Raw genomic sequence first — 18,445 nt, forward strand, 5'->3', positions numbered from 1 at the left:
GGTAGTGGCGAGAACTCTACTACGGCGTATCCCTCCTCCTTCCAGGGCTTCGGCACCAGTGTAACAAAGTTATGTATGGGCAAGGAGGCGGCGAGAACCGGCTTGACAATATAAATAATAGTTTAATGGTAAACTTAAAAGACAACAAACACACACGACAGACATGTTCGCTAACGATCTCTCTCTCCCGCACGATACTCTGCAGTCGGCCTTTATACCTCACGGAGGCATAATTAGCCTATTATGGGACCGGGTGTGTAGGATCACGACCCGGCCCCGCCACCACCCTGCCAGTCCTATTTAGCAGACTGCTACCACTTTGTCTACGTAATTGAGGAATTGTCAAACCAAACAAAAGTAAAGTATGGAGTGCCACAGGGATCAGTTTTAGGGCCTCTGCTTTTCTCCTTGTATATGCTTCCCCTGGGAGATATTAACAGGAATAGTAGAATAAGTTTCCACTGTTATGCTGATGATACCCCATATTATATTTTTTCAAAACCTGATGAGATTTCACAATTCTCCAAATTAGCAGTGTATCATTGAAATAAAAGACAGGATGGCCAGACATTTTTGTCTACTCAATTTCCAACAAAAACCTCTAAAAACAAGCCGCTAAAATATAATTTGACTCAATGAATGTACTGTTACATTGTGTTCAACAGCGAAGAACTTCTGTGTTATATTTGATTCCAATCTGTCCATTGAAAATCAAATTACTAATGTTTGCAGAACAGCATTCTTCCACCTAAGAAATATTGCTAAATTAAGGCACATGATCTCTGTTGCTGATGCCGAAAAACTAATTAATGCGTTCATGACCTCAAGACTAGATTATTGTAATGCATTACAGGGAGAATGTCCAGAAAGTTCAATAAATAAACTTCAATTGGTTCAGAATGCAGCAGCCAGAGTGCTGAGGAGAACCAAGAAATATGATCATATTAGCCCCATTTTATCATCATTACATTGGCTACCTGTAAAATTTTGCATTTATTAAAAAATTCTGTTAACTACGTACAAAGCTTTGAATGGTCTAGCTCCACAGTATTAAGTGACCTACCATACTATATTCCATCACGTTCATTATGACCACAAAATTCTGGCCTGTTATAGTTCCTAGAATATCAAAACCCACCAAAGGAGGAAGATCCTTTTCATATTTGGCTCCTAAACTATGGAATAGTCTCCCTAACACAGTTTGAGATGCAGACACACTCCTTCAGTTTAAGTCTAGACTAAAGACTCATCTATTTAGCCAGGCATACACCTAATTTATCCTTCAACACACAATTAGGCTGCTTTAGATAGGTCTGCAGAAACCAGAAACATTTATCATGATCCATAACTGGCAATGGCAGTTGGCATCTATGCTAACATTATTTTATTTGTTTCCCTGTCTCAACCTCAGGACTCCTATCCTGATGTCACCAGAACCGGCTGGATCCAGCACCATTCCTGCTTGGTGTTGGACTCCACTTCTACATATATCTGAGTGATGACAACTAATAGCAGCCGGTGTCAGACCAACATAACTTCAGTCTATTACGATGGACTTTAATTGAACTGATGCCAACTCCAACCATAAGACATGGGATACTTCATATGCCATTTCCTGAACCTTAGATTTCCAACAAAAATCTATGCATCACCGGTATAACTTTATTTTTCTATTTTATGGTTGACATTTCTTTGAAATTGCAAAAAATAAAAAAACATTTGAGAACATTTTAATGCGACTTTTGAGTGATGTAGCCGTCTTTCTTGAAATAGTTTCTGACATGACGGTCAAATTTCATAAATATTTCAAACATACCTGAAGAAAAAAAACCATCTTCATCTCTCTGTTGTTCCTCTGCTGTGGTTTCTCTCATCTTCATCAGATTCCTGCAGTCCAGCAGCTTCACTGAACACGTCTTCACCTTCACTGGTGTCTGCAGCATCTGCTGTTCTCCAATGTTACAGACAGAAGTCAGAGACTCTGTGGGGGTTTGATCATCATCATCTTCATCATCTCTCTGTTGTTCCTCTGCTGTGTTTTCTTCTTTTATCTCCTCCAGCTTCACTTCATTCTTCACTGGTATCTGCAGCATCTGCTGTTCTTCAGTGTTACAGACAGAAGTCAGAGACTCTGTGGGGGTTTGATCATCATCTTCTTCTATCTGTTGTTCCTCTGCTGTGTTTTCTTCTTTTATCTCCTCCAGCTTCACTTCATTCTTCACTGGTATCTGCAGCATCTGCTGTTCTTCAGTGTTACAGACAGAAGTCAGAGACTCTGTGGAGGTTTGATCACCCTGATTACCGTCAGTAGAACAGAGTAAAGTGAGCTGTGAGTCCTGTGTGTCTCTGGATCTCTGTTCAGAGAGTTTGTCCAGCAGTCGCTGTGGTGTGGACTGATCTCTGCCGCTCCACACTGGATCCTGACATTCTGTGGAGGTCCCATCAGTCACACACACTGAAGATTGACAGGAAACCTTTTCCAGCTCCTGACAAAAACAACACAATCACATCAGTACCGTTCATCATATCACATCATTTGAAAGCTTACAATCTCAACTTTAAGGATGAAATGAATGTTTAACCTGTAACCTGTCATCTCTCTCCATCAGTTTTGTCTTCAGTGACGTCACCTCTTTCTTCAGCTGAGAGATTTCTGTGATGAAATCATCAATATCTAGCATGGACAGATCAGTTCCTACTGATTTACAGCAGATCACATCCACCTGCTCTCTCATGATGAACATCTGAACACAAAAACTTCATCATTATAAGAAACTGACATTCATCAGACTTAAAAAAGATTATTATAGGATTATACACAAGAACAAAATTGATGAAATAATGGTTTCTGAGATGGTATAAATATAATTGTGTGCTTTTTGTTTAGGTGAATTTTCATGAGAGCAGAATTATCGTTGGATATTACCCAAAAGCAACCTTTTTTCAACATATAATCACCTTAATTTAACTCATTTACAATCAGATGATGGATTCAACAAGCTGATTTATCAGAAATTAAACATGATATTCAGATTTGCTTGTTTCTCCTTCAAGTCTATGTGCCATCCAGAAGCTAAAGATCAGCGGGTGAGCGGCGCCTCATTGCGCCATCTGACACGGGCACAAAATCACTTTCCCGGATCTTCACTTCAACTGTCGCTTGATGGTGGAACGACCCGCCATACCCCACCTGAGCAGCTGATTCTTTAGCAACCTTCAAGAAACATCTAAAGATGCATCTCTTTCACGAGCACTTGACCCAATCCTACTAATGCAAAAACTTTCTTCTTTTGATTATTATTTATATATACAGGGCTGTTTCTGAGAATATGAGGACCCAAGCCAAATCCTACTTTTTTTGACCAAAGAAAACCCTGAAATTAGCCTAAAAACATATTCTTACAACATATTCTCACCTTAACATGACAGCTGCTGAATTTAAAGGAATAGTTCACCCAAAAATGAAAATTTGGTGATAATTTACTCATCCTCCGGCCATCAAAGCAGTATCAGAGTTTCTTTCTTCATCAAAACAGAATTTAAGATTTTAGGATTTCATTTCAGGCCTTCTTCTTTAAACAATGCAAGTGAAAGTACTCCATTTGACAGTCCAAAATGTATATTTAAGGTGCATCAAAATAATCCAACCGACTCCAGTCGATAAATAAAGTTCTTCTGAACCCAAACAATAGATAATTTTCAGAAACAAAACAATACTTATATACTTTTTTAACTACAAATGTTCACGGTTATTATGTTTTTTAAAAATGTGTCCTCTCTGACAAAACCATTGGGAAAAAAATACATTAATTCTTCTCAGATTTTCCTCTTTAGGCAGGTGAAAGTGAACATTTACAATGACAGTAAAACATGATTTTAAATTGTCATGGCTCATGTAAAAAAAAACACATTATACTTGTTGAACACACATTATAGTTTTGACATTTCTAACTTTATGCAGATGATAACAAAAAAGCAGCAGTGATCACAAAGTGCATGACATCATCTTTATAACCTGATATGTGATTGTATTTCAGCAAAACTACAATGACAACATTGTCAAATTATCTTTCTTCATAAGGATGCCATACACAATACCCAGAAGAATGTTTGATTATATTTTTTTATTCAAGTAAAATTATGACATTGTACTCACTGTTTTGGGAGAAACTGATGAAAGAGTCAGAAACAGTTGGTGGCCTTATGAATCCATGCACCAAAGGTGTGGATGTTGCAGAGTTTTCGTAACTTTGAAAACAAAATAACAGTTTCATTTTACACCGCAGCTGCTGTTAGCTACATGAGCTAAATACTAAATTACATTAACACCAACATATACATATAAACAAATCAAACTATGTATTTACCTGTCCAAAAGAAAAACAGCAAGAATGGCGTCATTTTTCAGACACTTTGAGTCCCGCAGTTTCCTCCAGCGTGGAAAAGCAACGTCAATGTTAATTCTGCTTTTAGCGCGCTTTTGATCCAGACGTTTTTTCGTTGTAGAAGTTTCTAACACAGTCTTTCTTTTGTTTCCTTTTACTGGTGGTTCAGGAGGAACATTAGCTAGCTGCGGTTCGCCTTCCATTTTCGCGCTCGCTCTGATGACGTGAAAATATCTGCGCTAACAAGTTGCGCGGCGGTATGCAAATATAGATTGACAGACAGGAAGGACATCCTATCATTGCATTCGCTCCTAATGGTCGTTCATTTTTTTTATTTTTATATATAAATATATATATATTTTTTTTTTTTACATTTATACCACTTAAATTATTATTGATTGTTATCAGGATGTGAAGAGACTTTAAACCAGTATAACAAAAATGTTTCTGGAAAAGACTGCACACCCTAGCTTTAAACGAGGAAGCCTGAAATGAAATCCTAAAAATCTTAAATTCTGTTTTGATGAAGAAAGAAACTCTTTTCTTCTTCTCTAAAATTCTTTTCTGAAATTGTTTTACGTTCCGCCCACAATGAATTGACCATGATTTTAACCATGATGTTTGAAATGACACCATAGGGTCTGTAATAATACAGGAAAATGAAAACTGTGGTAATAAAAATCACAATTTTGTGGTTATTAAGGTTTTACTGTGGTAGTTTAACTATGGTATTTATAGTAAAACAATAGTATCCACATGATTTACCATGGTTAATCTATAGTAAAACACGCTGTTGTAGTGACTGTGACATACATACAGTAATTCACCTTTGTGTTAAATGTAGTTCTATACATTGTTGGTGATAAATGCAGTACTTTGTTCTTAGCGTTTTTCCTCATAACTGTTCAGGTATCATGGTCCCTTTAAATGTTCTGTATGGGTGATGACGTAGGACGCTTGTCAGCGCCATTTGTGCCATCCATGGTCTCTCCCACCCAGGTTCGAAAGCGTCACAGAGACTGGTTGCAGCTAAGTTTGTTTGGCACGGCCTCAAGAAGGACGTTAGGGATTGGGCTAACATCTGTGTTGAGTGCCAACGAGCCAAAGTCCACCGCCACACTAAAGCCCCGTTAGGTTTGTTCCCGGTTCGGAGAGACGTTTTGATCATGTAAGCGTGGACCTGGTCGGTCCTCTGCCCTCCTCTCACGGTTTCACATATCTGTTCACCATGCTTGACAGGACCACCCGCTGGCCGAGGTTGTGCCTTTGGCGTCAATGGCGTCTGTCGAGATGACCACGGGCATTTATTGGCACCTGGGTTGCCCGTTTCGGCACTCGCTTCGGACATATCCTCTGACCGGTAGCGCGCAGTTCACGTCTGAGCTGTGGGGCGCTGTCGAACAGAGCCTCAGAGTGAAACTCCACCGCCGCGACCGCATATCACCCGCAGGCTAACGGACTCTGTGAACGTTTTCATAGGTCAATGAAGGCTGCCCTGCGTGCCAGCCTCAAAGACAGCAACTGGGTCGACAAGCTCCCATGGGTGTTGCTGGGCATCAGAACTGCGCCAAAGGAGGACCTTCAGTCCTCATCCGCGGAGCTTGTTTATGGACAGCCACTGCGGGTACCGGGGGAGTTTGTCCCTAGTGCCACTGTTCCCTGGTCTGCTACTTTCCAGCGGTCTACTCTACTGGACAATGCAAGGCTTTTCGCACCTGTTCCAACTTCACGTCACGGCCTCCCTCAGTCACACATCCCGCTGGACTTCAGGCGGCTGACTACGTTTTCATTAGCCACGATGCCCACCAGAGGGGTTACCAGGATATCATGTTTGGGGGGCATTTGGCTTGTTTGGGGGGCAACATAAACAATTGAAAATATCGGCATAAAATTAAGCTATACTACACACAATCTGTTTTAGTGCATATCTTTTTCTAAGCCAGGAACCCAGAGATAGGCACAGGGCCCCTATTAGACTATAGGGCTTAAACTGGATTTTTGTTGTGTCAGACCTCACTCATCTGCTAGCGATGGAAAAATATGCACAAAACAATCCACTTTTAAATTGTAATTTATCATCAGATGCAGAGGCGTTTCCAGCATTGAAGGACATCCGGGGCTTAGCCCAGACAATTTTATTTTCACACTAGCAACCACTTCCCTGTAGTCCAGAGCTGGTGAGAGGGTATTCTTTGAGTTTTGCTCTGGCTGGGCCTGTTTCTACAGTTCCTAAATCTTCCACTCTAGTACTATCCTCGACTAACTCATCCTCTCTCCTCCCTGAATCATCTGTGATGCAAAAGAACAGATACAGCACATAACTTATTGCAAATCAGCTTCAAACAACTAATTCATCAAGTGAAGAAAATGTATTGGGAAGAGCAGATCAGTGGGATTGCCCTTAGATCTATCATGATTCTTGAATTTTCATGTACATTACCATAAAGTCATCACAAAAGAGTTATATTATAGTGAGTAAAGTGAGGTAAAAAAAAATATTGAATATAAATAATTTATATTTTTTTTGACATAAATAGTCAAAATGATGTATAAGATCCTAAGTTAAAGCAATACATGAATGACTTTATTCTATGTTCATTGACACACCATGGCATCGAACTGTATATAATTTTCATCATCTCTATGAGAATAATTCATCTATCAAAATCCATTGAGATAAACAATGTTTCACTTTTAACTTTCTCTAAAGTAAAGTGACTTATTAATTGTTACCAGTTTCCATGCCTGATTCTGGCACAGCTGCTGCTCCTCAGTCTGTTGCTCATCTTTGCTACACTCTACAAAACCATTTAATCAAATCAAAGTGTATATTTACTACAAACTAATATCACAAAACAAGTCACACACATACATTTTATGTTAAAGAGCAACATGCAGGTTGGACACCCCTATATAGCATAGTGTATGTTGATGATAAAACAACTAGATTTTCTGAACTGGAGTACATTTACATTTATGCATTTGGCAGACGCTTTTAACCAAAGCGACTTACAGTGCACTTATTACAGGGACAATCCCCCCGGAGCAACCTGGAGTTAAGTGCCTTGCTCAAGCACACAATGGTGGTGGCCGTGGGGTTCGAACCAATGACCTTCTGATTAACAGCCCTGTGCTTTAAAAAAGTAAGACTTACTCTGCTAAGTCCTGGTTTTCGTTGCACAGAATGTCTGCTAACGTTAGCACTTGGTCCTAGAGTCCAGCCCGCGCCAAAATCCGGTGTAAACTTTGACGGTGGACTTGATTCCATCTAGTGCACCGAGGGAACAGCATCAGTAATCAGCCTCACGTGGTCCTTACTCCGAAATCCCATCCGAGACTCCAACAAATCTCCAGGTCGATAATTCTCCGGAGTGAAATGTGCGCCACAAACGACCGAGTGTGTGGTAACAGACGCGGTAGTGAAGTCTGCTCTCTTCACCTGCACAAAACGCACCCAAGACCGAAAAGCCTTGTTTTTCCTAGAAGGAAAATGATGGACACGATGTCCTGACAGGCTGGAATTCGTGCAACCAGCACAAACACAATAATTTACCATTATGGCTTCTCTAAAACTTTCTGTCTCTCACTACTGCTCTAACTACATCAACACCCAACAATGAGAGAGCTGACCGCGAGCTCTATTGTTTGCCTCGTCCTACGTCATATGACGCGTTGTCATAGGCAGGGTTGCCAGATTGGGCGGTTTCCCGCCCAATTGGGCGGTTTTGCAATCTTTTTTGCGGGCAAAAATGGGTTTGGGCGGATGGATAAAAATTGGGCTGGTTTCGGATCAGTTCGGCGAGTTTTTGTAGCCAAAACATCGGTACTTCAGATCCTTCTTTCGGCGACTATCTGTTCAGTAGCCTACTCTCACTCACTCACACACACACACACACACACACACACCCACTACAGGTCTGGCTGACGTTCCCCCTAAACTCACAACAGACACTCCCTCCCTTCAGCTCACGTCAAGCACGCCGGCATCGCCCTCCCCTCAAACACACTAGATTGCGCGGGGTTTTCAAACTTAGCTAGCTGACTGACACTGACAATATGCCAAAGTGGGCAAAATATAGAAAAAGTTACAGGAAAGTGGGAAAGAGATCCAGACTTAAAGTCATGGATTGCACCGGGTGCAGAAGAAGGAAAGGCACACTGTAAATACTGCAACGCTGATATCCGTGCTCATTTAAAAGATATTAAAGATCATGCAGCCACCAAGAAGCATAAGGCAAGGTGCCAGCCAACGGTCAGACCATTTACAGTTAGCAGAGTGGGTGAGTCCAGTAACCCTGACATTCAGCACTGCGGGAAAAATATAATTTCGGGTTTGGCCTTAGAATAACAGTAAAATCGACATTTTTTTCCATATTAATTTGTGAATATTTTAAATGTTTAATAAAGGGGCAAAAAGTCATAATACGTCAAGATAAATTTTTTATTATATAAAAATAAATATTTATTATATATTTATTTTATTTATTATACAATATATTTTTTTATTTTTTTAACTGCAGCATTTGCAGTTCAAATTCAAATTTTGGTGTTCAATTTTGCGTTTTAAAAATACAACAACCGTTAATTTTTGATTACAGGTTAAAAAAGGAAAAACGAATGGACGCAAAGTACACGGACCAATGGGTAATTTTAAAACTCGTTAATGATTATCATATGTTTAAACGAGAAACCATAGCGAGAAACAAGCCAAAACAAATTTGAGCGGTTTTTTGTGCATTCTCGCGGTTTAAGTACGCTCCGAACAGGGCTCGAACCGCGGTCTCCGGCGTGAGAAACGACTGTGTTAACTCAGAGCTACCATGCTGCTTCAATCTAAAACAAGCAGGTTAGAGGCTACAACTCTTGAGGTTTAGCCTACTGTGGGTGAAAGCCAGCTAGATGATGATCTTAAGACTTTAAGGACAAAAACAAATGTGAATTCTTACCCACTGACTTCTTTCGGAAAAATCCCCAAAGCCTCATTTGCTTAATTTTTGCTGTCTTTCCTGCTAATTGCCGTTAACTCACCACTAAGTAACGTTAGTTGATGTCAACGACTGTGCAAGCTCCTCCCCTACCTGCTGCATATTCAACAGAGAGGAAGAAACGGAGTCGCCCATAGGCTACCGACAGCAAAGGAACTTATTCTATAGGCTAGATTATGCCTATGTCTATTTTTACAGGCTGTATGCAGTATGTGCAAAGCCAAAGCACAATGAAATAAGGCAACTTATGATTTCGGGGGTTTACATAGGATTTTGTCCGGTTTCATATTTGTCAGTCAACTATTCAAAATACACTCAAAACAACAGATGGACAGATTATTTCTCAAATTCACAGGGGAGGCAGAGCTTATCCTAGGGGAGGCACTGCCTCCCCCAGCCTCCCCCTAGACACGCCCCTGATGCCCACAGGGGACCGCTACGTCTGCCCTATGAGGGCCCATTCCGGGTTCTGGAGACGGGGGACAAACATTTTGTGGTGGACAGAGGCGGCAAACCGGAGCGACTTTTTATCGACCGCCTCAAACCGGCTCATTTGGACGTGGCCAGGCCCATCGACCTGGCCCAGCCCCCACGCCGCGGGCGGCCTACTGCTCTGCTTCCACCCCTTGCTCCTAAACCTCCTACACTCCATGCCCCACACCCGGGTCATGACGGGTCACCGGCTGCAGTGAGGTCTCCTCAACCTCCAGTACAGCGCAGTCGTTGTGGTCGGTTGATACGCCCACCTCCCCGTTGACAGTTTGGTTCTTCGGATCCGGTGAATTCTGGGGGGACGTGTGTAGTGACTGTGACATACATAATTCACCTTTGTGTTAAATGTAGTTCTATACATTGTTGGTGATAAATGCAGTACTTTGTTCTTAGCGTTTTTCCTCATAACTGTTCAGGTATCGTGGTCCCTTTAAATGTTCTGTATGGGTGATGACGTAGGACGCTTGTCAGCGCCATTTGTTTTCTGGTGTTTTTTTATATACTAAATAAACGACACACGTATTTGTGTGCTCAAAGTGAGAAGTTGTCTCTTGCAAGTTACTGCAATTTCCACACTGTAGACAATAAATCATACTGTAGTAAAAACATGTTTTTTTATTGTCTGAAACATGGTTTTATTAAAGTAATTTTGTAGGCTGTAGGAATCATAGTTTTGGTGGAAACAAAGGTTTTACTATAGTAAATATGACTGAGGTTTGTTTTAGTTTTTTTGGTGGAAACTATGGTTTGGATACAGTATAATATGTTACCATGATTCTACTATAGATTAATTAACTACCATGGATAGTCTTGTGGTTACTAAAGTTTTACTAGAAATACGATGGTTAATCTACAACAGTAATCACAGTTAAATTGCGGTAATTGCAGTAAAATCATAATAATGACAAAATTATATTTTTTTACATATAGTTTTATAGTTTCCCTGTATTACTGTGGTTTCACTCCGGATATCATGGTTAAAATAGGGTTACTGCTGTGAGTTATCTGTTTATCGTGTCTATACCCTGTCTGGATATTACTCACCTGCTTTTTGCCACTCTGCTCAACTGGATTTACTCACAATGTTTACATCACTGTTTCAATCATCTGTTCAATAAACCCTGCTACTGAGTTCATATCTCTGCCTCCGTGAGTCTCTCTGTGACACCTATTAACTTTAAAATTAAAGCGGGTGTGTGTGTCAACAGAGCAGCGGCATTCACTGACGCACTAGAGCTGCACATGCATTTTATATATGACCTTATTAAACACAGCCTTTTGTGATTCACAGAGCTATCGCACGTCTTCAATCCGATCCAGGTATCGGATCGGTGCATCCCTAGCTGGTACACAGTACTATATATATGACAATTTAAAAAATGCCCATAACCATCATTCATCCTCATTATTAAATACTTGGTTAAGCCTCCTTTTGCACCTATTACAGCCACCAGTCTTTTTGGATGATTCTCTATCAATTTTGCACATCGTGATGGAGCAATATCAGCCCATTCCTCAAAATCACTCAATCTCTACTTAATCTCTAGTTGGGGATCGGTGATAGAAAGCAATTTTGAGGTCTCTACACCAATTAGAGGTCAGGACCTTGACTGGGCCACTCAAGGATATCCATTTTCTTCTTTTTAAGCCACTCTAGTGTTGCTCTGTCTTGGTGCTCTGGGTCATTGTCCTGCTGAAACACAAACCTCTTCCCAGTTTTACACTTTCTGCTTTGCGCCACACATACAGTTTAGTGTTTCAGCCAGACAATTCCACTTTATTCTCATCAGACCACACGACCTTCTGCTACATCTTGTATCTTCCAAGTTAATTATTACGAAGTCATTATGGGCAAGCATGGGTTTTTTCCAGCCAAGGCTTCCTCCTAGCCACTCTCCCATACAGCACCTTTCAAAATAGAATAAAAAAAATAATTTTTGGTTTAATTTTTACAATTTAATGGTATTGGACTTTTTTATTATTTGTCATGAGATACAATACTGTGTATCAGGTGGGAGTCTAACTTTAATATATTCTACATTTTGAATCTGACAAAAACTACTTTGAAAACTTTACAAAGCACTGTTTATTAGTTTTGTATTTTATTAGTCTGCATCCTGGATTTAAAATAATACAATTACAGGTTCAACACAAGTTAAAGGAATAGTTAAAAAAACTCTCATGATTGACTCACCTTTAAGCCATTCTACATGTGTACATCTTTCCTTCCTCAAAAGAACCGAAATGAAGATTTTTATAAGCACATTTCAGCTCTGTATGTCCATTCAATGCAAGTGAATGGGTGCCAGCTGTTTGACGGTCCAAAAGTCATATTTAGGTAGGATAAAAGTAATCCACACGACTCCAGTAGAGTCATCAATCAATTCTTCTGAAGTAAATCGATAGATTTGTGTAAAAAATAAAACAAAAATGAACTTAAAATAAAGCATGAACTTTGTTTACAAGAGGAACAAATGTCACACAAGAGTCGGGTCATTTCAAACAGAATCCCAGTGCACGTCCCTCCACAGGGAAAGGGGGTGTACGTCATGTCAGGGGCTCCCCTGCCTGAGAAAATGAGGGAGGAATGTGGCAGGGCGGAGGGCGGAGCCGGGTCGTGATCATACACACCCGGTCCCTTATCAGACTAATCAAGCCTCCGAGAAGGATAAAGGTCGCCTGCCCTGCCACAGACTGTAAAACAATGATTTAAAGGAGACCTATTATGCCCCTTTTTACAGGGTGTCATACAAGTCTCAGGTGTCCCCAGAATGTGTCTGAAGTTTCAGCTCAAAATACCCCACGGATCATTTATTATACCATGTTGTAAATGCCTCTTTTTGGATGGAATCAAAAACACGCTGTTTTCATGTGTGTCTCTTTAAATGCAAATGAGCTGCTACTCTCCACCCCCTTCATAGCTCTGGTGAATACAATCAGAGACAATGCTAACTTTTGCTGCATTAGCCGTGGAATCAGCTGACAAGCACATTCAGAAAGGCAATTTGCAAACATTCACAAAATATAACGTGCGATACATCTTCAGGATATAAAGCTGGAACACGAACAGTTGTTTCTGATCATGCTTGAGAATCACATTTTTTGAAAATCCTGCTTTATATTGACACTCATTCACAAAGCAGTCTGGTGTAAAATGATTTGCACAAACATACACACATTTTTGTATGTTTTGTGGCACATTTGCTTCAAAAACAAAACTTGTCCACCGCTTCTTCAGTGGCTCTGATGCTGGGAGTACATGAAGACTCTTATGTTCATCTTTACAGCCAACAACAGAACACTTATGATGCTTATGAAGCTGAGACATTATTCTTCTCACTGTATCTGCTCCAGCGTGGAAAAAAATGGCAGACTGTGTGTAGATCACTCACGGGTGGATCTATGACAATAGGGTGGAGTCTGTCACCAGTCGTGTGCGGGGCCTGCCCTAAAGTGATGTCACTTTAGAGCAGAAATGAAAAGTGGTCATTTTGACACACATTTTGATTTATAGAAATATAAGAACGAGGAGTGGGTGGACTTTTAACATTGTAGGGGGGTTGTGGCGAAAGTAAGGAACTACATTGACCAAAATGCAATGTGGTTATTAGGAGAGGTTCGGAGATGGAAGGACGTAGCGGGATTATTTAAGCAACAGGTGCGTGAAGTTAAGGGAGGAAGTTGAAAAACATAAAGTGTGAATGTGAGCTGGACAAATTCGAGTTGCTGTGGTTTTTAACAAGCCTGAGTTAATCTAGTGTCTAAGTTTTTCGCTGGCTGCACCGCGGAAGAGTGTTGGGATTACCGTTGTCGCGATTACCGTTGTCGCGATTCCTGAAGGACACTCCATCAGCTGTGTTTGGGCTGTGCGTGAGCTGAATAAACATTGTTATGAGTTTCCATTACAATGCCGCCGAAAAGGACGAACTCGCTTGGAGATTGCGGTTTTTAAGTATTTCGCTGCCTGCACTGTGAAAGAGGAACTGGATTGTCATTATTGCTATTCCTTGAAGACACTCGTTATCAGAATTGCCTAGGCTGAGCGGGAGCTGATCGTGGCAGAGCGTGTGAGTTACTGCTTTTCGTGTGGACTGTGTGACACAAAGCCAAGATACTGTGCGTCTGACTCCAGGTAGGACTGCTGAAACCATAGACTGTTCACTCGCCCTAAAACCTATAAAAAGACGCTACAAACAGAGATCACCCACACACACTTACCTCAACTAACGCATTACAAACGGAGATCACAAACACACACACACTTACCTAAAACTCGTGGTCATTTATGAACTATTAAAAGAGGTAAACGAATTGAACTACTTCTTTCATGTTATGTGAATTGAGCTACCACTTTATTTTTATTTGTGGACTTTAATACATGAAGTATTACCTGATGAAATTTTGTTAATACATTTATCACAGTGGTTGATGAAATGCTTTGTTGATTGCTCAAGATGATTATGTTTATTCATTATGATTGTGTGAACATCATGCTCTAAGTTTTGGAAATTGTGGTATGAGAATGATTTCTGTTTTGACTGAAGTACACTAAAATGCATTAGAAAGAAAAAAAAACCTAAAAGAGTTCTGCAATAGGACTTAAATAAATAATTTATTTGATGTTAAAATGGTTTGGTAACTGTGTGTAGTTCTGTAACGAGTGGTATATTAATTTCATGATTACCACCATCACAGAAAATGGCACCCGAACAGGGACTTGAATTGTGTAACTCAATTGTGTACTGATCCTCCGATTGCTTATTTTTGTGTTATTTAATAATCTATTTTGGTGCGTTAACCAGATTATGAAAAATGTAAGTAACTGACTCCTGTCTTTCGAACTTATTGATGTGTTGAGGTTGCAATCAGAGTGGGGTTAAGTGAGTTTTACATTTTCAGTTATCACTTGCCACCAGTAGTTATGAGACAGAGGTAATATTCAAAATTCTATGAAGTGAGTAATTGTATTTACTTGTATACGTTTTTTTTTCTCCCCTTCTTCCCACACTACTGATAATATACAAACACACCATATCCTTTTACATGGTAAGAAATGGCAGACTCTATACATCCATCATCAACCTATGTTGATATTGAGGTTCCAGATGTTGCAACGCCAGGCTGGACTCCTACCCCTCAACCGTTGTTGTCTAATTATCCCTCTTTCCCTTATGTTCCACTTAGCCCTTTACAATCAAGAACTCATGTGCAGTTTGCTTCATCTGATGTAGCCTCTAGCACGCCTGTACACAGCTTTGTATGACACGAGGACCAGATGCAGTTATGCACTCCCTCTCCAGCAGAGGCAGCAACAAATGTTTCACCAGTATCTTCAGAGGTCCAATATGATTTGCCTGGTACAATTCCAACACCTGCAAGGGAAATTGGACATCTTACTGCTCAAGTCCAGGGAAATTGGGACAAAATGTATGATTTCATGGGAAAACAGGAGATAGCTGTAAATGCACTTACCAGTGAATTGAAACGTACTTCTTCCCAACATGAAAGCCAACTGAAAAATCTTGCTGAGAAAGTGGACAATCACACCCAACAAATTTCAACGATTTTAGTAACTACCAATCAACAAGCTGAAACGGAGACTGATCAAATGGTTAAAGGGGTCATGACATGGTTTTTTTTATTGTATTATTATGTTCCCTTAGGTGCAATTATAGTATTAATATATTTTTTTTTAAGAAAAACTTTTAAAATCTAGTGATTTTTGACCTTTTCCCACCCTGTTTCTCATCCTCTGATTCAAACAGTCTGTTTTGGGGGCGTTTTCCATTTAAGACTTCAGTGTTAACGCCCACTGTTATGATTGGCTAACGTCAGTGCCTATGTATCAATTATTGACGCCCCAGCCAGAACAATATGCAAGTAAACTAAGTAAAAACACTGTGATTATTCATAATGAATGAAATTGCGCTTTAAAAAAGTAGTTTAAAGTTTAAAATAGATTACTTACAGTTTACGTCGTCGTTGTTCCCAGAATAGTCGACACGGACTTATCTTTGAGCAACAGTTTTCTGGCAAAGCCAGCATCATATTGAGATTTGTTCTCAAAACAGTCATCCTTAAAATGTACAGAACAAACGCTTAAGTTAACACTGCCGTGACTGGGTAGATCCGCAAAAAATAAACTGCATCCATTTTTCCCTGGCGTCTGGATCTTTCGGCAGCTTATTCAGAGGTTTTGTTTGACCACAGCCAGGAACAGCACATCTGTGTGGCATCGTAATTTTCCTGTGCACAAGTAGTCTCTGTCAGAGCTCGCTGTCCATCGACTGAACACTTGTGAGGCGTACGGCGATACTGAAATGAGCGTAGTTGTCTTGGCGCTTAAAGCGTAGTTATCTTGTGCTGGAGGCGGTCATATGCAAACGCTGTTACGTCACTTCTAACCGACACGTCACTTCTAACCATGAATCCAGAACGAGCTGTATTTTGAGCTTGATTAAGTAAATGATTCGTTTAGAATGGGGAGGACGTCTTAAAATATTAAACTTGCAGGACGTTTTAATGATACAAAGACCTCTTATATACCAAAAGATCAAGGCAAATTTGGTTTCTCATGTCATGACCCCTTTAAGACAATGAAGTTGCTTATGTTGAATGAATTTCAAAAAATTGAAAAGTCTTTAGCCTCAAATATTTATTCCATGGTTGAGAAACTTCAACTAGAGATACAGAAAGATATTAAAACTGTTCGGCAAAACTTTCAAAAAAGCCATGATGAGTTAACCCAAGATTTCACTCAGTTGACCACCCAGGTCGACCACCTAAGTGTTAAAATAACTGAACTGCAAGAGAGTACAGAATATCGAACAGAGGATCCCCCGAAGGAACCTGAATCCTCAAATCATTCCATGATTGTGTCACCCCCTGTAAATGTGGGTGCTGTCAAGAGTGACCATCTCAAATTATCTTTTCCAACTTTCGGGAGACCATCAGATGATTCTGATCCCTTGCTGTATTTAGCTAAATGTCAGGATTTTCTTGCATTACATCCTTTAACTGATTCTGAAATCCTAGCTACCTTCCGAACAGTCTTGCATGGTACAGCACGTGATTGGTGGGAAGTAGCTAGAACTCCAGTAACTGCCTGGCATGAGTTTGAGTCTGCGTTCCTTACTGCTTTTCTCTCTGAAGATTATGAGGATGAACTTGCAGAGCGTGTCAGAATCAGAAATCAAGGAGAGAGGAAGTCTATAAGAGACTTTGCCTTTACGTATAGAGCACTTTGCAAAAGGTGGAAGCCTACCTTAACCGAGTCTGAGCTGGTTAAAATGATATTAAAAAACATAAAGCCTTACTTAGCCAGCCAGCTACGTGGTCGTGTAACAACTGTAGAGGACTTGGTGCGGTTGGGACAACAACTTGAGAAGGATCATTTACAGCAGTTACAGTATAACTACCGTTTGAGCTCAAAACAAGGTCAGCCTGGACTCAAAGGACCCCTACCAACCATTAATCGGCCTGCAGATAAGCCACAGGTACAATGTTGGAGGTGTAAAGGGCAACATGCTCCTAGTAGTTGCCCACATTTTTCTTTGCCTTCTCAGTCTGTTCCACCACCAGAGCAACCTTCTACTAACCTGCAACGATCCTATCCTCCTAGATTCAGAGGTAAACCCACCAACAACTCAATGACAGTTGCAAATGCTTTACAACAAAAAGTGACAACACATTCACAGAAAGCTGTTGTTGTACCACAACAGTTAATTGTTCCAATTGGTATTGGTAATTGGGTAGGCAAGGCCATTGTGGACACTGGGGCGAGCTTTACCCTAATTCATGAGCACTTGTGGGAAGACCTCAACCCCACAGACGACAGCCTTAGCCCTTGGTCTTTTGGACCTTTATATTTGGCAAATGGAAATGCAGAAGTTCTGGGATGGTTAAATGTTTAGTTTAAATTTCACGACCGTGTTTTCAACCTCCCTGTTGCTGTGTTAACCTCCAAAAGCCTTGCTTATTCTATTGTCTTGGGACTAGACTTCATTTTCTTTAGTGGAATGCAAATAACCATGTCTGATGGGAAGTATTCCTTTACTTCTGTTCCTGATGTGGATTACCTCTTTCAACCCGGTCATGCAAGTGTGCCAACCAAGATGGGGTACCAGCATTTGCAAAATGAAAATCAAGTTCACAACTCCACCCCAAGTATTTCCCTGTTAAGCTCTATTCCACCTTTAATGCCACCCATTCCCTTAGAAGTTGAAGGTGAGGATAATACGACACTCATTAATCAAGCAGTGGATGCGGCTCACTTACCATCTGGTCAAAAGCTTCAATTAAGCCACCTCCTAAGAACAAATGCTCAAGTGTGTACCTTGCAGTTAGGACGGACAGCTGTTCTCCAACATCAAATTTACACCCATCACCAAATTCCCATAAAGCAACGACCTTACCGGGTATCTCCTGCCAAACAAGCCATTGTGAATCATCAACTCAAAGAAATGTTATATGCAGGTATTGTAGAGCCATCACAGTCAGGATGGGCCTCCCCTGTAGTCCTTGTGCCAAAAAAGGATGGACGTCTTCGATTTTGTGTAGACTATCGCAAATTGAACGCCATAA

The 18,445-nt window shown here is 40.5% G+C and overlaps 1 protein-coding gene across 1 annotated transcript in view; it reads right to left on the reverse strand.

Moving 5' to 3' along the window:
- LOC127618946 (uncharacterized) overlaps nt 1-18,445 on the reverse strand; it is a 647,429-nt gene that overhangs the window by 274,698 nt on the left and 354,286 nt on the right. The window contains 2 exon segments of the mRNA XM_052091648.1: nt 1,817-2,486; nt 2,583-2,717. Of these exon segments, the coding sequence (XP_051947608.1) occupies nt 1,817-2,486; nt 2,583-2,717 (805 nt within the window).

The sequence above is a fragment of the Xyrauchen texanus genome, chromosome 25 (genome assembly GCF_025860055.1).
Source record: "Xyrauchen texanus isolate HMW12.3.18 chromosome 25, RBS_HiC_50CHRs, whole genome shotgun sequence".
Lineage (NCBI taxonomy): Eukaryota > Metazoa > Chordata > Actinopteri > Cypriniformes > Catostomidae > Xyrauchen > Xyrauchen texanus.